Source organism: Falco cherrug, chromosome 4 (assembly GCF_023634085.1).
Source record: "Falco cherrug isolate bFalChe1 chromosome 4, bFalChe1.pri, whole genome shotgun sequence".
NCBI classification, from domain to species: domain Eukaryota; kingdom Metazoa; phylum Chordata; class Aves; order Falconiformes; family Falconidae; genus Falco; species Falco cherrug.
Window position 1 is genome coordinate 25,804,517 of NC_073700.1, and position 22,719 is coordinate 25,827,235.

Below are 22,719 nucleotides of genomic sequence, written 5' to 3' on the forward strand. Positions count from 1 at the left end.
GATCTGTGTTTGTTATCTGCCCTTGCCGCTCAGTGTGTGGCCCCCAGCCTCATTCACCTTCCCAGCTGCCAGGAAGGAACTATTGCCCCTCCACGGGCTCCCCGTTTGGCTCTGGCAGCGCCCAAGTGTCTCAGAAGCTCCTTTGGCTCCTGCACTGAGCCGGGGCAGGTGATGTTATCCCCAATTTACAGATGGGGAGTGAAGGACTGGAGAGATGCAGATCGCAAGTGTCTGCTCATTTTTGGGTGCTCAGCTGGAGCTGTGCACAGCCTGGGATTTCACAGCCCTCAGCACAGCCCTGGAAATAGGCTCTGCGCGGGAGGTGACAGTGCTGCCGCCCAGCTGGCCGAAAGCACTGCCAGAGCTTGTGCTGTGAGCGGGGCTGATCACAACAAAACCCAGACCCCGAGGAACAGAGCTCCTGGATGCCGATGGGATGTTCTGCTTCTATTTTCTGGAAGACTTCTCATCCTGGGGGGAGATATATCCAAATGAACAATACAAATAATTTCTAAACATGTGAACTTGTGGATCCTGAGCAGCCCTTCAGACACAAGGGCTGCTTCCAAGATCGTGCAGCGAGCATCCCAGGCATGACACCCAGCACACGCACCGAGCTGCTGCCGCTTCACACGTGCTGCGCTTGTGCTGACCCGCAGGTGATGGAGCACAGCTCACACGTACCCAGTGCTGGGCTGGTGCTGGGGGCCATTGCGCTGCAGCAGCCCCGTGCACCCCGCGCCACTCGCTCCCCAGGCCGAGCGCTCATTGCCTGCAGACGGGCTGTGCCGCGGGAGCGCGGCTCACGGGCGGAGGCGCTGACATGTCTGTCTCTCACCTCAGCCGTGAGCGAGCTAGGACGAACAGGAAAGCCATACGGCACACGTCTATAGGCATGCACAGAATCTCAGCCAAGGGGGTGCCTCTGCCCTGAGGGGATGAGCTGGTGGTCCCTGCTGGGAGTGGGGGCCTGCCCTCCTCCGGCTGCCGGCCAAGGCTGGAGGGCTGCAGCAGCTCCCAGGCCTCCTGCAGCAGCAGTGGGCATCAGGGCTGGTTGCAGCAGTATGCAGAGTAGATATTATTTTAAAATATTATTATTATTTAAAATTATTTAAAATACTCACTCCACCTGCCCCTGGCCTCATGGCCACCCCTGCGCCCTTGCTGACAGCACTTGGGCTGCTCACTGACAGACACAGAAGACCCGGTTCCCACTTCTCCCCCAGCTACAAGGTCCCCACAGCCCAGGCTGCTGCTTTCCTCCTTCCCACGAAAGGCACAATCACTCTTCTCATCCTTCAGCTTTTCATGTTGGATGGAAGGCCAAAGACTAATGCATAGAAACCACTTTCATCCCTGGCTAAAGCATGCTGAGGAACGACAAGAGAATCTCCTGGCACGGAGAGAAGGAGCCCCGGGGCTGCGAGAGGCTTCCCAACACCATCGGACGGCAGCCTGCTGCCAGGCCACCGGCTGGTGGGGGTGGGCAGCAGGTCCCCGTCCGGAGGGGACCCGGCTCTGCTGCCTCGCGGGGTCCCTGTTCCCCCAGCCCGCTCTGCGGCAGCATCGCCAGTGAAGCCGCGCGGTGCAGCTGCTGCACCCTGATAAGGTTGCTCAGCTGAGCAAGGCTGTAAAGGCAAATGGAGGATTTGGCAAAGATGCTGTGCAGCCTGGCAGAAACGACTGCCTGGGCTGGCTGGTAAGGCAAAGCCAGAGCTGCCATGGGCTCAGGACAGCCGGGAAAGTCAGCATGAGATCGCAGTCTGTCCCGTGAAGTGACAGTGACCTTTCCCAGCCAGGCAAGCAGCCCTGGGGTCAGGGTTGGGCAGGAGGCAGCCCAGAGGCAAGGCAGCCGGTGACTCTCGCAGCCCCTTGCAATTGCTCATGCGATGACGTCGTGTGATGCAATTGATAACGCTGATGCATCAAAGCACTCTGACAGCTGCAAAAAATAACTGTAAGTTGGTTTTTTAACATCAAGCCAAGCATTGGACAGGCTGGTCCCAAGGGGTTTTTGCTCCCTTGTCAGGAGGGAGCCCAGTCTCTCCAGCTCTGGGGCCAGGGCAGTTCTGCAGGATGTCAGCGCCTCAATGCAGGTGCCAGCAGCATAAGCCAACGCTGATTTTAATAAGTTAAAATCAGGAGTAATTTAAAAGGGTAGTTGCTTGTTGGTAGCCTCTTTGGGGGTTGCTTCCCCCTCCCCTTGTGATTCCAGGCACGCACTGAGAGTAAAGGTATAATTAGGGGACAATTACCAAATCACCAGCAAAATTGGAAATGCAAGCGTTCAAGAGGCACAAACACAAATGTCACCCTCAAATGCTGCCTTTTGTCACTGCTTTCCACTGCCCGAGTCCCACGGGGTGTATGGCAATGCCCACACCCCCACAGGCTCCCAGCTGCCCTCAGAAAGGCCGGGGGGGTCGCACATCCCCCCGCGTGCCCTGTGCCCACCCCCGGGCTCCTGTCCCAGCCCAATTCTCCTCCTTCAGTACAAACCGCCTGGCAAAAAGCAAATGCCCAAAGGCCCCAGTGAGGGTGGTGGGATGGCAAGGAGGTGCTGCTCCTGCTCCCCCGCCGGCCCTCTGCCTTCCCTCACCTGCCTTATCATTTCTTTATGACTCTGTTTGCACAATACAACAACACAGTTCCTAACAACCTGATGTGGGAACAGCTAAGCCATCCTCTGCAGCCTGACAGTGCCAGGTCTGTCTATAGATTGTGGTGTCAGGAGATAAGAAACAGGCAATATCTGAGGAAATCATCATGCAATATCACCCGTCCAGCAGTCACAGTCATTCCTCCTGCCTCTCCCCATGATGACTATGAAAAACCCTGGTATTTTCAAGCCTGTTGTCAAATGCAATCACTTCACCCAGCGTGCAAGTGATTTTTGCAAGGGTTAGGGAGGTGAGCAAAGCCCAGGTGTCCCACCACATGCCTCAAAAGGGAGCAAAATCCTGCTGTGAGAAGATCTTTCCGTGTCTTCTCCTTCGGGCAAGCAAGCAAGCCCTGGGGTGGCAGCAGCCCCGGTGCAGGGGGGGCATCAGCAAGAGCACAGCCAAAGCAATGGGGAAAGGTGGGATGGAGGACCGGATCGCAGCACTTGTAGCACTAACATCCTTGTAAACCCTTGGAACTGAGACGGTGGTTAGATGATGGCGAATCAGCCCTGCTGCTGAGGCTGCCTGCCACGGCGCGCAGTGAGGGTGGGAAACCCGCCTCTGGGAGCCTGATTACAAACGATGTGCAAACAAATGCAAAACATCAAGTTGCCATAAAAGCGACTCAATTACAATCTGGCCCTTTTGCCGGTGCTGGCCCAGATGCAGAGCTGCTAAGGGCAACTGGACGGGTTTTCTGGTCCTGCTGAAGGCAGCTGGCTCTGCTCTGGCTGTGGAGTGTGAGCTAATACACATGTAGAAACCCCACCTTGTCCTCATGTTTCTCCAGAGACTGCAGAGTGAGCAGACCTTTGTTTCTGCCAGCTGCTCTGCATGCCTCCCTTCCTCGGACAAGCGAGGGACTAGACCAGTCAAGCGAAGCCATCGCTCAACAGCTTTACCATGGAAAGCCAGTGGCCAGGCAGAGGCATGCTGCTAGCCACGCAGCGTGCCCCTGGTCCAGGCAGGGATGGTGAGGACTTGACGCGTTTCTGCCTCCAACAGCATCACTCCAAATGACATGGGACACTTCAAAGCACAAAGCATACCCTAGCCTGAACTCTTCATTTTGAAGATACTGTTAAATACCTGCTGCAAGTAGATGGTTAAAAGATAATACAAATGTAAAAACAAGAAAATTTTGGAAAGCAGCCCCAAGTCCCCGGGGCCGACTCACTGGTCCATGACACAAGCAGTGTTTTACGCTGGGGGTTGTGTAACAGATCTGCTGTGCGATGATGCAGCCCGCTGCTCCTCCTCGGCACAGGCTGCGGAACCTGTCCTCCCCGGAGCCGCCGCAGAGCTGTCAGCACGCGCGAGCCAAGGGAGAAGACACCAGTTGTCACCCTGGCACTGACATTCTTTATCACAGCAGGTGTCTTCTTAATCAAAGACGTTATCTCGAGATGCCCGCTGCTGCGGTCCCCCTAAAGTGAGCCACAGCTCATTACAGCCCGCAGGGGTGGGATTGTGTAGAGCGAGCGGCAATGGATGCGTTCCCGGGGTGCCTCACCCCAGAGAAAAGCTATGGAAAACCTCAGGTGCTGAGCCTGAAGTGTCAGCCAAAGCAAACCCACCCATGGACCCTTAGGAAGGGACGTGAAACCCCCTCTTCAACCACTAACACAAAATGCAGTCAAACACCAGCTTACAAATGTCATTTAAAAAACTGAAGGGAGTTTTAGATGTCATAGCACAACTGCAGCCCTTACTGACGGGGGAGCAGGGCAGCGGGCAGGCAGGAGCCCTCCCCAGTTCCTCCAGTGTCACCAGCGCATGGAGAAAACCCTCGCCAAGGGCATGGCCCTGCTCGCCCCCCATCTCCCCATGGCGCTTCGGAGTGACTCAGTGAATGGGGTGGGCACCTTTTCCCTCCAATGTCTTTGACTAACTCACCCTCAGCACCTACCAGCGCTGATGTGCATTAATGACAGTGGATCCGTCGCATCTGCATCCTGCCAGTGCATGGTCATGAGTCAGCCAGAGACACTCAACAGCAAGGTGAGCCAGGGATTAACCTTCCCTGCCAAGCGGGACCCCGCGGGCAGCGGCTGAGCAACCCCCCTCCGTACTTACGGGTTAGTGCATTTATATAAGTTTAGGAGCAATTTTGATTTTCCTGAGAAAACAGGTTAATGTCTCTTTATGAAGTGCACATTGTGTTCATTAAAATTCCATGGTGAAATCCATGTGAAAAGTAACCACTGAGATGCGAGGAGCATTGAGCAAGTTTAATACCACGGCTCTCTCACCTCATCTCATCCCAAACAGCATGGGCAATTGAAGAGCATTGCAGGTGGCCACACCTGGACCTTTACCCTGAGCCACCGTGCCAAAGAGCCCCGCACGGTCCAGGCCGGCTGTGCTGGTGCACAGGGAAGGGTCTTCACCCCATGGCCCAGCCACAGCAGTGCTGTGTGCCTCTCCAGGACCCCTATAAAAGACAAACACTAAGGAATCCACCTGGCCTCAAATTACAAAAGGCAAAAGGGATGCAGAGAGAAGGGAAGTGATTTACCAAAGGCCATGCAGCGGAGCCAAGCATCTTTCCCTCTTCCCTGTCTGCTCTCAGCAAACGTCATCCGCTGGCACCTCCCGGCCAGCCTGTGCCAGCGCCCCACCTCCCTGTGGAGGATCCGGCCCGGTCCGAGGGGCATCCTCCCCCAAACCACAGCTACGCTCCCAGCTGCCAGCCCCAGCACTGGGGCTTGCAGTCTTCATTAGCCATCCCCAATTATTTACAGCCGTAATGGAGATAGTGACCTTGCATGGGAAAAAAACCCACCACTTGAGCCTCATTCAAATTCAGACTTCCACCCCTATTAAGCAGTAACAGCTCTTGAGATGACAGACTCTGCACCACGCCTATGCAGCAATAAAATGCCTGTTTCTGAGCTGTTCACAGCATACATTTTACTCATCACGTGCTGCTCACAGGCAATGTGGGAACCAGCTCTCTACTCCACCCCAGAAAATGGGATTTTTGTCCAGCTAAATACTGCAGCATCCCAGAAGGGTACACTCTGCACCTCCTGCCCAAAGTGGCAGTTTCTCAGAGCAGAGCGGGTGGCAGCGAGCTGAAGCACGGCTCCTCTGCCGGCACCTTCCGCAGAGCAGCGAGATGTGAAGGCACGGCTGCCTGGAGGCTCGCTGCCGGCTGGCAGCGGCCTAGGACCCCTCTCTGCCCAGAAGGATTTTTATGGCTTCTGGCATTTGGCCACGTGCCACAAGATGATGACGGGTCTGGAGCAGACTGAGCGTCAAGCTAGCCCGATTTCCCTCTCTATTGGAGAACAGTAATGAGGGTTTACTCAGTACATCCTCCACCAAGGCGAGGTTCAGGGATTTCCCAGGTCAGAGGTTATGTCTGGGGCATCTTGCGTGACACCTCGCAGAGCCCCATGCTCATGGCATTGGCTCCATCCCATTTTGACCCTGGTGGCACAGCTGACCATGGTGCCAGGTGCCTGGCCAGCCCCTCCTCGGTGCTGTCCTGGTGGAAAGGCTTGTTGGGGTGGAGGGGTCAGACCTCAGCGTGGTGATTTCACCAGCTGTTCTCAAATGGGGAACTGGTCCCTCTTCACCCTCACTCACCGCTATCATCTTGGATGCCTCCATCGTCTACTTTCCACCGAAGTTAACTCGACAGCTCCTAGCTTTCATATAAAGCAGAGCACGTAACCCCTCCCCACTCACCTCCCCCAGCCTCCCATGCTGTTACAGACGGGTCCCGTCTCCCCCTCCATCACCTCCAGCCCATGCTTACAGCCCACATCATGCAGTCCCTCTCTGCACAGCCGTTACTCCTGGGCTCTCCTCGCCAGAGGTGGTGGGCATCCCTGGGACAGCACTGCGAGCGGTGGCATCAGCGGGGGGGGCTGTGCCAGGGCTGTCGGGGCAGCGGGCTGGAGCAGCCGCCTGCCAGGGAGGTCGGCGCAGCTGCACACGGAGAGCCTGGCAGCCATGGCACCGGCACCGCTGGCAGCACCGTGAAGCTGGACCAAGAGCACCGTGGAGAAGTGTTCAATTGCAAGATGGGTTGTTGATGAGAATCTATTACAGACACCAACCAGACAGAGGAACTGGATGAGCAGCTCCTTAAATACCTACCTATAATGAGTAGCGAGAAAAAGTGCTCTATCATGGATGATTGCAATCTCAGGGACATTTGCTTGGCGCTTTTAAAAATTAAAGATAATAACTTTCTAACAGAAACAATATTGCTGTCACCTTGGGGAAATTCTCTGCTTGGCCTCACTCAGAAGGACTGAGAGGAGCTGAAAGCAGGGGAAGAGCTGGTGGCTGTCCAGAGGCAGCTGCTTCCAGCCCAATTTAACGCCTTCGGTGCGAACCAGCTCAGCTCAGCAGAGCTAAAAGCAACCATGGACAAAAACAGCTGGGGGAAAAGCATGAACGCAGAGGCACAACTGCTACTCGGGGGCAAGGGCAGAGCACTTCCCTGGCATCCCGATGAGCCTGCTGAAAGGGGAACTGAAGATTCCCATTAAAAAATAAAAAATTAGGGCTTTTGAGACTGGAAGTAGCAGTTAGGACACGCACGCGGCTGATAAAGAAGCTGATGGGATCAGTTAAAATAAACCTGCAACCCAAAGGTTTAAGCAAAACAAGGAGGAATTCTTTCATTAGAAGAAAGGAGCTTTACTGCTGATGTAAATCACTATCAGATCATGACGGTGCAACTGTCAGTCACGAAGCAGAAGTGACACACAATTATTTATTCATCAGATACTTCTGTTCTGTACTTGGAGACAAACAGGTTCCTGTATTCCGCCAGGAGTTAGGCAGGATGCTAAACAGCGGCTATGAAGTGTAAACATGAAACTGGTAGGACTAGAGAACTTTCCCCCAAGAGTGTTCAGAGAATAGGCTGAGGAGTTTTTTGAAGATATAAATGGATTTTAATAAACCTTGGCATTCTGTTGAATTTCTCAAAGATGGGAAAAGCTGGTTTAATGCCACGAGTGATGGCGATGTGCAGTGGTAGGAGCTGCCTCCCCAGCATTGCCTGTGGGTTAGCTGAGGTGGGCAGCGGCAAGGAGGAACCGGGGGATGAGATAAATGTCAAACAGCCTTGCGGAAAATAGATTTATCAAACTTCATAAATTTTTCTTGATATGGTTACAAATTCAGTTGATAAAGGAAGTCAGTAACATAATACATTTAGAGTTCCACAGGGTATTTGATTTAGCTCTCCTGAAAAAGTAAAAGACCAGTATTATGCAGAATCAACAGCGCTTTATTAAAGGGACCGGGAGGCAGATTGCAGAGATTGTACATTGTCATCCGATGGGATATTTCTTCAGAAGATCACCTGTTAACACAAGAGTGCTGAGCTATAACAATGTCTTTATCAAGAGTCTTAAAAAAAACATGAAATAATTGTGTGTAGAAGAGGCAAACGGCAGAAAAAAGACTGACTGCAATATTAATGAACGATGGAGGTAGGTCAGGCGAATTTGGGCAGCTTGGTACCACGGACTCGTTTGGCAACGGCCATTTTTATACAGCCAAGTCTAAGGTTTTGCAGTTAGGAATGAGGAGAGCAAGTTACAGTTTGGGTGTAGGAGATGATACCCTGAGGCTCAGCAGCACAGAAGGGGCTTGGGGCGGTGGCGGAGCACCACGCGAAGAGGTTCCCTGCAGATGCTGCAGCTAAGGGGGCTGAAGCGACCCACAGCCGTACAACCAGACTAGTATGCAGAAAGAAGGGAAAACAGTTGCAAGACCAACTAGCAGCTATTATTTCTTATGTTCAAAGGAAGTTTGAGCAGCTCATTTCTTTTCCCAACGCAACAGCCAGCCTGGGGACATGGCACAGCCACCCTCAGCTGAAGTCTCCAGGGCAGACCATCTACCTACAATGCACCGGGAGCCCAGCAGGAGTTGCGGGTCAGGTGTAGAAATGGCTCAGCAAAGTCCCGTGGGCTGCAGGGGCCAGCTGACAACACCCACAATGTTGTTTGAAGCCAGATCCCCCCCAAATGCCCAAACCGCAGGCAAAGCTCTGCAGGTTCGGCAGGGAAAGGTCACCGGCTTGGCAAAGGCTGCGCTGCTGCTGCGGCAGGGGTCACAGCGCTGGGGTGCTGGGACATGTCCGAGTGGGACAGCTCAGCTGAGGAGCAGCTCTGGGTCCCCATGTCCTCACAGAACCACAGGCAGATGTGTCCTCTGCCAACCGCCCTGCCTGCCCCCCAGCTGGACAGCCCGGAGGGACGGCAGGATGCTGTGCCTCCTCGGGGAGGGAGGCAGGCAGAGTAACGCTTGCCATCCTCCAGAAATGCCAGAGCAGTTTATTCTGATGAGTGAAACGAAGGAGGAAAGGAAAAGTACCACATCACCTTAAAATATGTTATTTCAAGCAGCCTTGGCCAACTCCTCCTGCTACTTCTGCCTGCTTCAGAGCCGCATGATGCCATGGAGCCAGTCCCAATCTATACCACGCAGCGGGGAGGACAAGAAGGCTCCCTGCATTTAACGATGCTGAATTTAATTAACTTTGATGAAAACCAAAGTTCTTTTACTTTCCAAAAAACAACACAAGCCCAAGCAGCTATTTCTCAGCTTCAGCTTTCCCCCTGAAGTGCCGTGCATTTCCCTACCTTTTGCATTAACGAGGAAGTCACAGCAGAAAACAACGGGCGACAAAGAGCCACGCGGGACACGCACCAACAAACGCTGGTCACATTTGAGCGGGAAGTACAAGAAGACACCTACTAAGTATTCGCATATTGTAAAAGTGATAATTAGAATTCAAACGCCGCAATTTAAAACAGAGGCTATCCTAGCCCAGCAGTCTGGGAACGCCTGCCTGGGCTCCAGATATTGAGTCAACCACTAATTTGTGTTTTCCAGCGTGGGTGTCTCTACATAGGTCTGCGGTGGCTTCATTCAAGATTTATCCGCTCTCGCCTATGGGCTTTTGACGCTCACGTGGTGTGAGCGGCTCCCACGCAGGCGCTGCGCGTGAGTGACTGACATGGATTTAAAGAGCATCTGCGACGGAGCGTGCACCCAGCGCTCACGTCGGTCATTTTAATCATCTGCCACTCACACTCAGCCAGAGGAGCGACTGGAGTTCGCCACTTCATTCCTCTGCCGTTGCACACATTTAAACCCCCGTTAAGGGCAGAAAGTTCAAGGCCGAGGTACTTCCCGAGGGGCAGAGAGCGCTCCTCAGTGCTAAAAGCATCTTCTGCACCACAGGAGAACTGGCTCTTTTGACTGACCACGTTCACCCCTGGCGCAGGATGATGAAGTGCAACCTTTGTCCGTTTTTCAAGCCAGATATGAGTGTACAGAAATTAAGAGACGCAATGAGGCCCTGCCAGCAGGAATGAGACAGGACCTGCTGCATGTAACAGTATGGGGTGTGGGGGCTCGGCACCCAGCACACACACCCCCCCCCCCGGCACAGGGTACGCTGGCAGAGAGAGTGGCCGGGGGCTGCGGCAGCGATCCTGGGCTGCGGGGGAAACCTCAGCCCCCACTGCAGCACTGTCCTTCCTCCACCCGCAACATGCGTGAGCTCTGCACAGCTTGGATGAGGGAAATTTTCCCTTCCCAGCATCGCATCAGTTAACAGCCCACAAGACACCAGCACATTTCTCCAGCAAAATTCAGGAGGGCAATGAGCAGCCCCACCGCGTCCCCCCAGCACTGTCACAGCACCAGGTGCTCACCCTCAGCACTGGCTGGGACCCTCCCCACCAGCCACCGAGGGGGTGCTGCATGCCCCCCCACTGCCCCCATTGCCCACCCACGCTCTCATGCACACGGAAAGGGTGACAGAGCCGGTGCCCAGCGCCAGGCCTCGACTGTGCCACAGGCACGGCCAAGCACCACCAGCACGGCACTGTGCCGAGCCGTCCCGGCAGCTGTTGGAGCACTGGCCCAGGGGTAGAACATGCAGCGGGGAGCGATGAGCCCCATGGCGGGCACGTGCCCTACTGCCGCCAGCCCCGCGCCTGGGCTCTGGCGAGGGACTGTGATTCAGCTCTGAGCTCTGGTGTGGCACTGTTAAGCCCTTTCCTGAGTGTACCGTGCCCAGGAGACCGGGGCCTCACCAGCTCCTTCCAAAGCAGTGATTTATCGCAGTGAGGGAAACATAAAACACTAGCTGAAAAAAAAAAATACAGCCAGCAAACCCAAGAATTTTGGAAATTACTCATGCCTCCAGCGATCCCATCTTTCACAGCCCTGGCTGCTGCCTCCTTGGCTCCCTCAGCCCAAGAGGGGAGACAGATTATCTCAAATTATTTATTATGGAATTAGAGCATGATCCAAACCCTCCTTGAATCAATAAGAAAGCTCCGACTGACTCCACTGGGTTTAGGACCGAGCACCAGGAACAGACAGGGTATTTCTGCATCCATGGCTGTGACTCACCGAGAACTTTCCAATGTGGAGGGAGCAGCTCGGCCGCTGCGGCTTGCTTGCCCCCACCGTCAGAGGCATCGTTCCTGAGCTGGGGGAGCCCAATGCCCCCGAGGCCCCGCGGGACAATAGGGCAGGTGGTCCCCCCACCCCCCAGTACACAGGACACCAACTGCTGCCGCTAATTTTAAAAGTTAAGGCCCAGCGTGATTCCACCAGCCATTTTTTGCTGCACAGGTACCAGCACCTGGCTCCGTTCGAGCTCATGCTTTCAGCACAGCCTGTTGTTGCTCATCTGAATCTCAGCCAGCAGCTGTGGGTGAGGATCGCCCCCCGAGTGGCCAGCGCTGCCGGGGGGCAGCGGCTGCCGGGTCCCCCCGCCGGGCACTGATGCAGGCGTGAAGCCGCGGGGCGAAGCGCCGAGGCCGGGCAGGAGGAACATGCCCGTGGGGCAACCGTGGGGTGCAGGCCCCGGGGGAGGGGGAGACCAGCTGCGGTGGGGCAGCAGCAGCAGCAGCAGCACACCTTGCCCCGCTCTGCTGCTCAGGGGAAGGGCTGGCAGTGGCCGTGGGGCTCGGAGCGAAAAACACCGGGTGCGACGGGTCCCCCCGCGGCAGGGACACGGTGCGTGCAGAGACCCGGAGAGGGGCAGAGGCTGAGGGGCTTCGCTCGCCAAGCGCTCCGCGTTCCCACAGCCCCCGGGGCCGGGAGAGGGACCTGTGGCCTCTCAGCCCCGAGCTCCCCGGGCGCCGGCACAGGCACCGCGCCGCCGGGAGGCTGCCCGGGGGGGGGTGCCCGGGGGCGGGAGGGATGCCCGGGGGGGAGGATGCCCACCGACAGCGCTGGTGCCCGCGCTCCGGGGGTCCCCAGCACCCCGCGGCCCAGCTCTACCCGGACCCCGCACCCGGCAGGCACGTTTCTCGGTGCCCGGGGAGGGGGGGGGGGGGCGGCGGGGCAGACCGGCCGGGAGGGACGCTCCGCTCCAACGCGGGGCCCGGGTCTCCGGCTCCGGGGTGGGGGGGCCGGGAAGCCCCTGCCCTCCCCCGAACTTTCGGGCAGGGCCCCCCACGGGGCCGGGGAGGGGAGGGGGGGCGGCCGGTACCTTCCAGGCAGCACGTCCTCCAGAGCCCCGAGTGGGTCATCACCTCCTCGTTCTTGCGGCTCGTGTCGTTGTCGCTCGTGGACTTAGTCCTGCACACGCCGCGCGAGTAGAGCCAGTAGTCGGTGCCCACGGCGATGGTCATCAGGCTGAAGGCTGCGAAGGCTCCCACCGTGGTGATGAGCATCTGGACGCCTCTGTCACACATCCTCATGCTGCTTCATCCTACGGCGGCGGCTCGCAGGGGAAGGGCCGGCGCCGCCGCCCGCCGCCGCGCTCCGCGCTCGGCGCCTCATGCCCCCGCGGCCCGCGGCGAGCCGGGCCCCCGCGGCGGCGCGGAGCGGGGCCGCCGAGCCCCCGGGCGCCCGGCCGGCATGGCCCCAGCGGCGGCGGGGCGCGGAGCGGCTCCGCCGTGCGCCCGCGGCGGGAGCGCGGCGCCTCTCCCGGCGCCTCCCCCGCGCCGCCCGGCCAAGGCATCGGCGGGGGGCGGCGGGGGCGGGGGGCAGCGGAGGGCGGGCCGCGGGGGGGCCGCGCCGCCGGGACACCGCCCCCCGCCCGGCCCGGCCCGGCCCGGGGGCGGGATGGACGCGGGACCCACCTCGGGGTGCCGGCACCGGGAGTGCCCCCGGGGACCCCACCCCGCCAGACGCGCCCCCCCCCCCCCATACGCCGCGCTCCGCCCCGGCACCGCAGCCACTGCCCCGCCACCGGGCGCCGAGCCGCGGCCGCCGGCGGGGGTCGGAGCCGCGCAGCGACACAGCCCCGGTGCGCCCGCAGACCCCGGGGCGGGGGGGCACGCACCGGCCCGCGCCGCCCGGAGGGGGCACGGCTCCCCCCGCCAGCAGCGCTCTCCCCTGCCCGGTGCCGCGGGAGACCCCAACCCGCGTGGAGCCGGCAAACGGCCGTTGTACCTGGGGGGTGGTCCACGTCCCGCTCCTCGGCCGCCTGCCACCAGTGCGAACCCGCGCTCCCCGCGCCTCGCTGCGCCCGCCGCATCCCAGGCACTCGCCGGCGGCTGGGTGACCGTGACCCACGGCCGCACAAACCGGCCCTGAAACGCACCCGCCGCTGCCATAACGCGCCCTCGGGCCGCTGGTGAGGGGGCGGCTGCGATGCGCTGCGGCACCAGCGGCCCCCTCCTCACCGGTACCGCTCAGCTGTAAGTACCAGCCACCCCCCCCCCGAAACAGGAGTCATGGAGGTTACAAAAACCTCAGGCACTGAGAAATGAGCGAGTATGGAATTAAGCAGCCTCGTCACCCTCAGGTCACCCTCTGTGCAGGGTCATCAGGCAGGGCACGGGCACTGCAAGGCCGCAGTGCTCCTGCCCCCACAGTGCGCACTGCCCTGGCTGCCCAGCCACTGACCACCCATGTGCTCCCAGCCCAGCCCACCGATGTGCTCTTCGGCCACGGACTGATGTGCTCCTCAGCTGTGGACCACCGATGTGCTCCCTGGCCTCGCTGCCAGCCCTTTGCCCCTGCCACCTCTGCTCAGAGCCAGGGTGAAGGCAGGGGCACATCTGCCACGCTCTCCCGGGTGCACAGCATCAGATCCAGCTTTTCCAGCACCTCCTCCCAGAGAGCTGCCGGGCTCAGCACTGGCTGGTGACAGTGAGGATGGAGGCTCAGGAGTCATGGTCAGAAGCATCCACCTGAGCTGAACCACAGGACTTTTTTTTTCTGTGTATTTTTTGAGGAGAAGTTATAGTTGCCCAGTTTCTGTGACTGGTAGTGGCATCGGCACACGATGGTCACAGGGCACCCCTTGGTGTCACAGGCTGGACACCAAGATGAGCCCTGCCATGTGGCCGCACCAGGACGCTGCTCCTGAGTGATCTGGTACCACCAAGGTAGCTCGGGGCAAGGTGCCGGGAGAGACGGTGCTCCTCCAGGACAGCTGCCTCAGCAGTGGCATTACACTCCCTCGTCCTGCCACCTCCGCCGCTCCCACCGCCTGTCAGCCGGCTCCCACCAAGCGTGGGGCACAGCCTGACACCAGCACCCCACCCGGCCCCCATCCTGCGCAGAGGCAGGCATCCTGGGGAGGAGGCAGCAAAGATATCTCACACCTACAGCGAAGGGGCTGCAAATTGCATTCCGAGTGGGGGATTTTGCAGCCTTAATTGTGTTATTTTAACATAGTGTGTGTAGGTGTGCGCAGAGTGCACATGTACCGTTTCCTAGGCTTTTAACAAAGTGAGCTCAAACAGAATCAAAGTCCATGTCAGATCATGCCGGGCCTTGTACAGGTTGGTGGCAGGGGCACCCCTCGCCAAGCCCTGCACCCCTCTTACCGCTCCTTGCATGGGGTAGCCGGTCCCAGGATTGAGCCCGGAGCTCTGGCCAGAGCAGCCACCCCAGGGGACACGCAGGGGGGTTGCCAAGATTTGCAGCTCACAGGAGTTTGCCATCCCGCTTTGCCGCTCAGGCTCTGGGAGGCAGCGTGCTCCGGCAGGCTCAGCCTGGCACCCTGCCCTGTGGGCCTGGGCTCCTCTGGCCCCAGCCCTGGTCACCCCTTGCTCCTCACTGTCTTATCCACCATCGCCTACCTGCTCAGGGACCTGGACCCTTCTGAGTTGGGCAAAGTAAAAACAAATAACAAAATCCAGCCTATGCTGCAAAGATTGTACAATTTGTGAAAAAAAAAAAAAAAAAAAAAAAAAAAGCTGTCCTTGCAGGCAAAAATGTCCTAAACCAAGATCTGTTAGGCTTTGTCCTTCCAAATCCAGCGATGAAAGCTCTGCTGCATTTAAATTGGCAAAGTGACAGAAAGTAAGTAGTCAGAAATAATCCCTAGCTGGATTAGGTTTTTTCCTTGAAGGAAGAGAGGCTCTGATACAAGGCGAGTTTAGGTCATTAGCAATGCAGTGAGGTGCTGAGCTCCAGCCTTGCCTGGTCTTCATTTCCCTGCTCCCGGGGGCTGCAAGGGGATAAGGACTCCAGAGCCTTTGGCACATGTGTTCATCCTTCCCCACTCCCACGAGGGGATTATTTATATCTGCACATGCTTTGGAAATGCTGGCTGCAATCTACTGGCTTTACCAGGACTCCAGTGGTGAGGCTGGTGCCTGATGTGCTGCTGAGTTCGGGGACGTTCTCCCAGGTGTGACATGAGCCAGCAGTGCCGTACGTGCCACCAGCCCAAGTGCCTGTGGCACAAGCGGGCTCACTCGGTGCGAGCTTGTGCAGTTGCCTACTGGCTCTGCAGCTCCCTGCTGGCCTTCTGACAGTCTAGTAGCAATAAAAATAGCAGGGGAGAGAAACAGAAATCCATTCTTATTAAGGCTTTCTACTCTGGGAAGATGCAGAGCGGGGCAGGAGTGGCCATGCGTGGGCCAGCGAGCAGCACGCAGCCTCCCGGGATGCCCAGGTGGATGCGCTCACAGCAGCGGTGCAGCGGCAGCCTGAAGCCCATGTTACTTTGCCCATGCTCCTGCTTTCGCACACACTGCCGTGCCCCACCATTGCATCTGCTTTTTGTTTTCTTCTCTGTAGGGATACCCTGGGTAGACAAAACTAGTCCAGGAGAGGGAAAGGGATGACACAGGACAGCAAACGTCATGCAGGTGCCACAGGGTGCCCCCAGCTGCTCCGTGCAGTTCAGCAGCTCCCCATCCCAGCAGCCCTGCTGGGGACATCCCAATCCCAGGCTGCCGGAGGGAAGCCGAGGGAATCCCTTCCCCAAGGTCATACAAAGACCAGCCTCTACATGGCGCCTGCCTGCATGGGATGGGTGGGAATGGAGGAAGCTCACCAAAGGGATTCTGCGAGGCCGTGGTACCACAGAAGTAATAAAAGAACAAACAGCAGTAGATTAAAAGATATTTTGTAGTCTCAATCCAGCCGGACCGTGCTGAGCCACCATAAAAGGTTTGCTGCTGCTCCGACCCATGGCAATTTAATTGATTTGATTTAAATTCTTTGAAGAGGAAGTGGATAACGAATAATGAGGCAAACAGGATTGTAATGCAAATGAAAGAGATGAAAGATGGCTTCAGGGAGACGGCTCTTGAAGGTCAGAGCCTAATGCAAAGCTGCTTCTGGTCACTCATTCAAACATTAATGAGGCTGTGTTCCTCCTGGTGCCTTTGATGGATGGAGGGATGGCTTGGGAGGCAAATGCTGTGCTGATGCCTGGCCTCCACTCTCCTCACTCCAAGCGGATCACCCCCTTGCAGCAGTGGGGAGGATTCTACCTGGCGTGTCGTAGGCACTTGGGTCTCTGCTGCCTGTGTTACACTGGGTAAGCAGACCTCTTAATCCTGTTTTTCCAGATACTCCGATGGAGGCTCTAACTTCAGAATTAATTAACTTCACTATCAAAAGCTGAGTCATTTGTCACAATGGTTTTGTCATTAGCTCCCATAATTAAGGAAGGTGTCACAAAACCAAATGTTTCACTTACACAAGCCAGGATAACTGACACTCAGAAGCATTTCTGACGTGCTGGGGATGGGCACAGCAGCGAATCGGGGAGGGGCTTGACCAGCCACCCCAAAACCCTGTGCTGGGGCCATGGGACACCTTCCTGGCACGGCCCAGCAGATCACCCCGTCCCCTGGGACAGAGGAGGACATCTTCTTGCTGAGGGCTTAGCTGAAGTCCCCAAGGGGAGAAGGAAATGCCCTTCCTAACATGTTCACCAGCTCTCACAAGGGCACTTCCAAAGAAAACAAATTCCCTTGATGGAGAAAAGCGGGTGTACACCGTGCAGCTCCCTGTGCAAGCGGGCAGAACACTGCTGGATGGTGCACTTGGCCAGGAGACCCTCCCACAGCCTCAGGAGCACCTGTAGACACTGGGGGGTCTGCTGAGCCCCAACCCTCAGTCTGCTCCCGCTCCTCCACCCTCGCTGCTGCGGGCAGGGATGGGCAAGGTGCTGCTGAGGGTCTGCCTGGTGCCCGGCCCCCCCGCGCCTGCCAGCTCGCCCCCACCGCCCCGCCTGCCCTACAGGGACTAGGAACCAGTGCTCACGGCGTGGTGGGAAGAGCATCTGCAGCAGCGTTAATTGACTTAAATAGTGATTAACTGAAGATACAGCTTACACCTCCCCACTCACTCCCCAGTGGTCTGTATGTCTCTAAGCACAGCCACAGCTGCGGGTCTCTAGTCCGGCACCTGCACTCAGGCAGGCTCCACCTGCTAATACTCTCCAGCCATACAGATACACATCTTTTTTACAGAAAAGCAGCAACATCTCAGTGTTTGCTGCTGTCAGGGGGCTCGGCAGGGCCCAGCTGGGTGACCACACCAGCAGCCAACAGCCAGACCCAGCTGCCGACTCTCCCCCTGCGCGCCACCGGCGTCTCACAGGCAAAGGAAGTCAAGCTCTCAGGATTTCTTTAAAATTATATTTTTTATTTTTTCATACATGCAGCAAATGGAATAAAGAGTATATGCCCATCTAAAAGGAGGTCTTTATGAGAATCTTTTGACAACACACAGCAGGTAGTCTAGGATGTAGAAAAGTCATCAAATACTTGCAGGTGAAATCAAATTCACAAACACAAACTGTTCAACAATAAACATTTTCTTTTTTTTTTCTTTTTCTTAATTGCCACTTTGAACGTAATCAGAAATAAACAGCTTGGATGACACTTCCATGCATGGAGCAAGATGCTTGTTGCTTCTGCTGCTGTTGCAGGCTCAGTGGCTCACCTGCTTCTGCAAAAGCAAAGAAGCTGCAGCACTTGTTAGTATGAGTTAGTTCCACCCTCCAGATGTAAGCTCTACGTCTTGAACAGCTAGATCCTCACACTCTGCGATAGAAACCACCCTAGTTCTTCATTTGGATTAGAGCTCCTGGGATTCACCATCAACAGAACAGATCTACTGCCCAGAGCGCTCACTCATCTTGCCGGCTTTGCGACTATCTATATGGTTGGCCACTATGCAAACTTGCATTTCTTTATTAAATGGATTAATGGATCAGTAACTCCTTTGGTGATGCTCTCTTATCAAGAGAAGCTGTTCAGATGTCCAGCCAGGGGAGACAAGAGCAGCACAGCAGATCCCCCCAGCCATGTGCATGTGGCATGGCCCCAGGGCAGCACATGCTGGCTGGGGAGCAGCAGCAGCGACAGCCCCGGCACAGGCTCGCCCCGAGCGGCTTGTGACGCCTGGGTCGGCACCGGCTGTGTCCCACACATCCATGTGCAGCTGCCGGGCAGCGGAGCTGGAGCAGATCAGAGTTCCCAACCCACCTCGCCTGCCCGGAGCCCCACAGCCCTCAGCAGAGCCCTGCGGGCTGCCCGTGCCAGACATCTCCCAGGCTGAGCCCAACAGCCAGCCCAGCTCTGCCCCTGACCTCGGGTGGGTCTCTGCTCAGGCTTTCCTCCGCTCCCTTCGCTCCTCCGTGTCCCCGTGTGCCACACAAGCTCTCCGGCAGCGCTCCGCTGCTGCAGGTGCCCGACAGCCTCCCCACCGCCCCCCAGCTCAAGCCGGGCTGTGCTTTAGACCAGGAACACGGACAAATGGCCACAGTCCTCCCTCCTTAGCTTTGGCACAAAGTCCAAGTGTCTTGGACTAGGGCAGGTCCAGGGAGCTCCGGCATGTGCAGCCCAGCAGGCCCACAGACAGGAACGGGAGTCTGCTCCCACACCAAGGGATCCTGGCGTATGTCTGAATGCAAGCGCTGGCAATGCTGGTGGGTAAATGTCAAGTGGTTATTTCTTCGCCTCCAGGAGCCTCAGGCCTCCACCCCATGTGCTCATCACCCCGCGGTCTGGTCCCCTCTGCAGAGCCCGTGCTGCCTGCCAGCCCCCGACCAGCAGCGCAGGGGCCAACACAGCCCCGGGGCTGGGGGGCTGCCCTGATCCATCCCACCCTCAGGGGAACCACCTGGGCAGCCTGAACCCCACTTACCTGCAGTGCTCAGGTGTAATCAGGCCAGGAGAGTCAGGACTTACCGTCCTTCGCAGGTGGAGTGACTGCATGTCTTGCCTCCTCCATTGCCCCCACTAGGGGAGATGGAAAGTTCTGGGTCCCACTCTGACCCTGCTGCCAGTCCTGCAGCCAGGCTGCTCAGCGTGAGGGACACCAGCCTTGCAGCCAATCTCCCCCCCAGCATGCAGTGAGCAGTCGGTGCCCCCTGCAAGCCTTCTCTGCAGCTGCAGGCTGAGATGCCTCCCCTGTCCTACCCTGTGAGCATCCTTCTCCTTCTCACCCACTGCTCTCCTTGCCTTCTTGCCCCCCAGCATGGCACTGCTGCACACAGCGGCGGGCACTGCGTGCTGGCAGCGCTCAGGTCTCATTCTGCTGGGCTTCGTCCATGCACCGACCATGCAGGGACTGCCTGACGGGACTCCGCTGAAGCCTCTCAGCTCTAAGCATCTTCCTCAAGCACTGCTTTCCCCATCCAATAGGGAAGATTAAGTCATTAGATTACAGCAGTGAATCAACCACTGCCACTCTGCCCTTCCTTGGAAGAATTTGTACAAACCCCAGCATCTGTGCAGGGCTGAGCAGATCCCATCACATGTTTCTCCACAGAAGAAACGGGTCATGCGGAAATAAACCTTGAAATAAGAGTCTGGCAAGTAGCAGAATGGACAATGTCAGAAATACTCCAGATAGGAATTCTGTAGGCAGGACCTAGCCTTTGCTGAGCTCTCCCTGGAGCACAGATCCTAACCCTGCAGATCCCAAAACTGCCCCTGAAGCTGCCCTGCAGCACAGCTGAGCATGGCCCCGTCCAGGCTGCCCGGCTCGCCCCGCGGCTCAGCAATGCCTGCTCCATGCAGAAGTGTCACCCCAACACACACACACACACACACAAAAGTCCCAGACAGAAATGACGTAACTCCCCCCGCAGCAGCCCCTGCATGTGACCACAGCCCCGGGGTGCCCCTCAGCACGGGAGAACTTACAGCGGCATCCTGGACAGACCCCGGGAGCGGCTTCAGCGCTGAAGATACGGAAATTAAAAACATTCACCACTGAAGTAATACTAATTCTGCAGCAACAGGTTCGAAAGTTATGGCAACATACATGCTCTGAACATTAACTGTGGTCTGCAGAGGATGGCGAGACGTCTTCCAAAACATGTGCTGGGGTTACGGGAGCCCTCACCAGACACTAGCCCATGCATGAGGCTTCGTCTGATGCAGAGTGTCTCGTAAACCCTCTTGGCAATCTGGCACAATTTGCAGTTTTTCTGGGTTTTGGTTTGTTCCCTCCAGCCCAGGTCAGTACCCAAGGCCAGGGGCTCACAGCTCACACCCCAGCAGGTGCAGGGCACTGCCTGCCTGCGCTTCAGTAGCAGGGCAAAGACACCTGGCCGGCGGCTCCCGGCAGGCAGGATGGCAGCTTTAGGTTCTTGCAGCCTTTTTTTCCTCAATGAATCAATAAAAGAAGAAAATAATTTCAAAAGGTAGAGTTTGGTGTTTACAAAAGATCTATAAACCAGAATTTCCCTTATAGGATTCTTTGTGATTCATAAAATTCCACCCCCATTTCCCCTATAGGCACAGAGTAACGTGTATTTACATTAGAACTGGTAGTGGTTCAGAAAACACACACACGGGTTGGGGTTTTTTTGCAAAACAACTGAACTGGTGTGCAGTAAGAGGGATAACAGCCAGTGACTCGAAGGACGCTCACACCTGGGGCTCATCCTGCTGCGAACCCAACAGCAGCAGGAGTCACCACCCAGCCCCTGCCGGCCAGCTCCTGCCCACCCCTGCCTGCTCCTGCCCCTGCCTGCTCCTGCCTCTGCCTTCCCGTGCCTGCCTCTGCTTGCCCCTGCCTGCTCCTGCCTTCCCCTGCCTGCTCCTGCCTTCGCCTTCCCCTGCCTGCTCCTGCCTTCCCCTGCCTGCCTCTGCCTGCTCCTGCCTTCCCCTGCCTGCCTCTGCCTGCTCCTGCCTGCCTCTGCTTGCCCCTTATCCCTGCCTGCCCCTGCCTGCCCACCCGCCTGGCACTGCTGCTGCACGCCCGACACGGCTCTGCCTTACAAACAGCTGCCGGAATTGTCTCTTCTGATCCAGAATTTTTTAAATGATGCAGAAGGTCCTGGAGTGCTGAATAAAACCCCCAGGAATTTTGGCTGAAATCAGTTAAATCAAGATGCCTGTAAAATTCATGGGGTTTGAGCCTTTAAGAGAATAGCAGAGGGTGTAAAGTAGAAAAGTTACCTTTATAAATAGCCCTCAGTACAGCCCTTTTGCAGCGGGCATATTTTCAGTTGGTAAATTGTAAACCGAGAATATAAATGTGTTTTGTTTTGGTAGAATATTAATATCCTTTACAGAGCTGTTAAATTTCGACAGTGTCTGTGAAAAAACAGGAGAAAGATTTATGAGAGTGCTGACAGAGCGTATCAAAACTGCAAACTGTTCCAGATGTTAAAAAACAAAATCCCACCTTTCACTTAGAAAAAGATTTGCTCTGATTTACAAGAACTGGCATGGAATTCGTTTGGAGTCAATGCCTGAGTGTAGGAAAGGCCGTATGGCGAGGCGCGGGCTTGCGGGAGGCGAGGGAGGAGGACGGCTTCGGTGAGCCAGGCTGATGGTATATACAATGCATTTAAAAATATATGTCTATAAGCAGACTTTTCCACACTGATCAAATGTATCCATGTCTTGAACAAAAGGCTCCTCTAAGACAAGCTCACAGTCATCGCAAGCTTCAGCACAACGGTTTAAGATATCAACCATGCTTAGCATTCAACAGAAACGGTTTGTGAGTAGCTAGGGTCACCGGAATCTCAGCATCCGATTTCAAAAGTTACAAAGACTGTAGCAGTTTGGTCTATTTCTGTTTAAAAACTCTATGAGTCACCACCAACTATAGTTCCTAGAAGTGTTACTGACTGCTAACTCGGACCCCAAACATCCCCAGCTAGGGAAACCAAGCTAGCAAGTGACACAGACATAGAAAGGCCTCCTAAAACAAGCGGTCAGCGTGTTTTGCATGAGGGTATGTATGTCTGCACTGCTAATCCCGGAAGACTAGTGTCGGTATGTACAAGGCGATCGGAGTTTCGGGCTGCGAGGCGGAGGGCGGGCGGCCGCAGTGCCGCAGCTACACGTTAATGACAAACTCGGGGTTAGTGTAGGAGAATCCAGCAAACTCGTTCTGGTCCAAGTTCATGATGAAGAGTTTGTCCGTGGGCGTGAGCTCCACCGGCTGCCGGGTGAACTCTTTGTCGAAGTTGGAAGTGTCTCGTTTGTCTTTCTGTTAAACGGAAAGGACAGAGTTAAAGGCGGGAAGGGGGAGCGTGAGCGAGTGAGCGAGCGAGCGGTGGCAGCACCCAAGGGTGCTGTCCTTTGGTGTCGTGCCGGCACCCCCGACCTCTGCATGGTTTCTCAAGCTGCTGCCGACGAGGAACAGCCACCCAGGCAGGCAGTGCAGCCCCTGTACGACAGAAGCATCCCCCCTCGGCGGGTAAGAACAGAACAGTACCCGCTCAACGCGCTTGAAACACACAACCAGAAAGTAAAGGGACACAATGAGAACGCGGGGTGCTGGGGAGGGCCACGTCGCTCCTGGGCGAGCATCCCTCCTCTCCTGGCCACTGCGAGAGAGAGCAACATTGCGGTTTCTCAGCATGCACAACCAC

General features: G+C 56.6%; 2 protein-coding genes across 2 annotated transcripts in view; both read right to left on the bottom strand.

The window, feature by feature from the left end:
* The window catches only part of CACNG3 (calcium voltage-gated channel auxiliary subunit gamma 3), a 32,774-nt gene extending 20,283 nt beyond the window's left edge, over positions 1-12,491 (bottom strand). The window contains exon 1 of the mRNA XM_055708846.1: positions 12,160-12,491. Within this exon, the coding sequence (XP_055564821.1) occupies positions 12,160-12,370 (211 nt within the window). The 5' untranslated portion in view covers positions 12,371-12,491. The remainder of the gene's footprint in view (positions 1-12,159) is intronic.
* A 5,156-nt stretch (positions 12,492-17,647) lies between these two features.
* PRKCB (protein kinase C beta) overlaps positions 17,648-22,719 on the bottom strand; it is a 132,878-nt gene continuing 127,806 nt past the window's right edge. Inside the window, exon 17 of the mRNA XM_055707512.1 lies at positions 17,648-22,334. Coding sequence (XP_055563487.1) covers positions 22,182-22,334 — 153 coding nt within the window. The 3' untranslated portion in view covers positions 17,648-22,181. The remainder of the gene's footprint in view (positions 22,335-22,719) is intronic.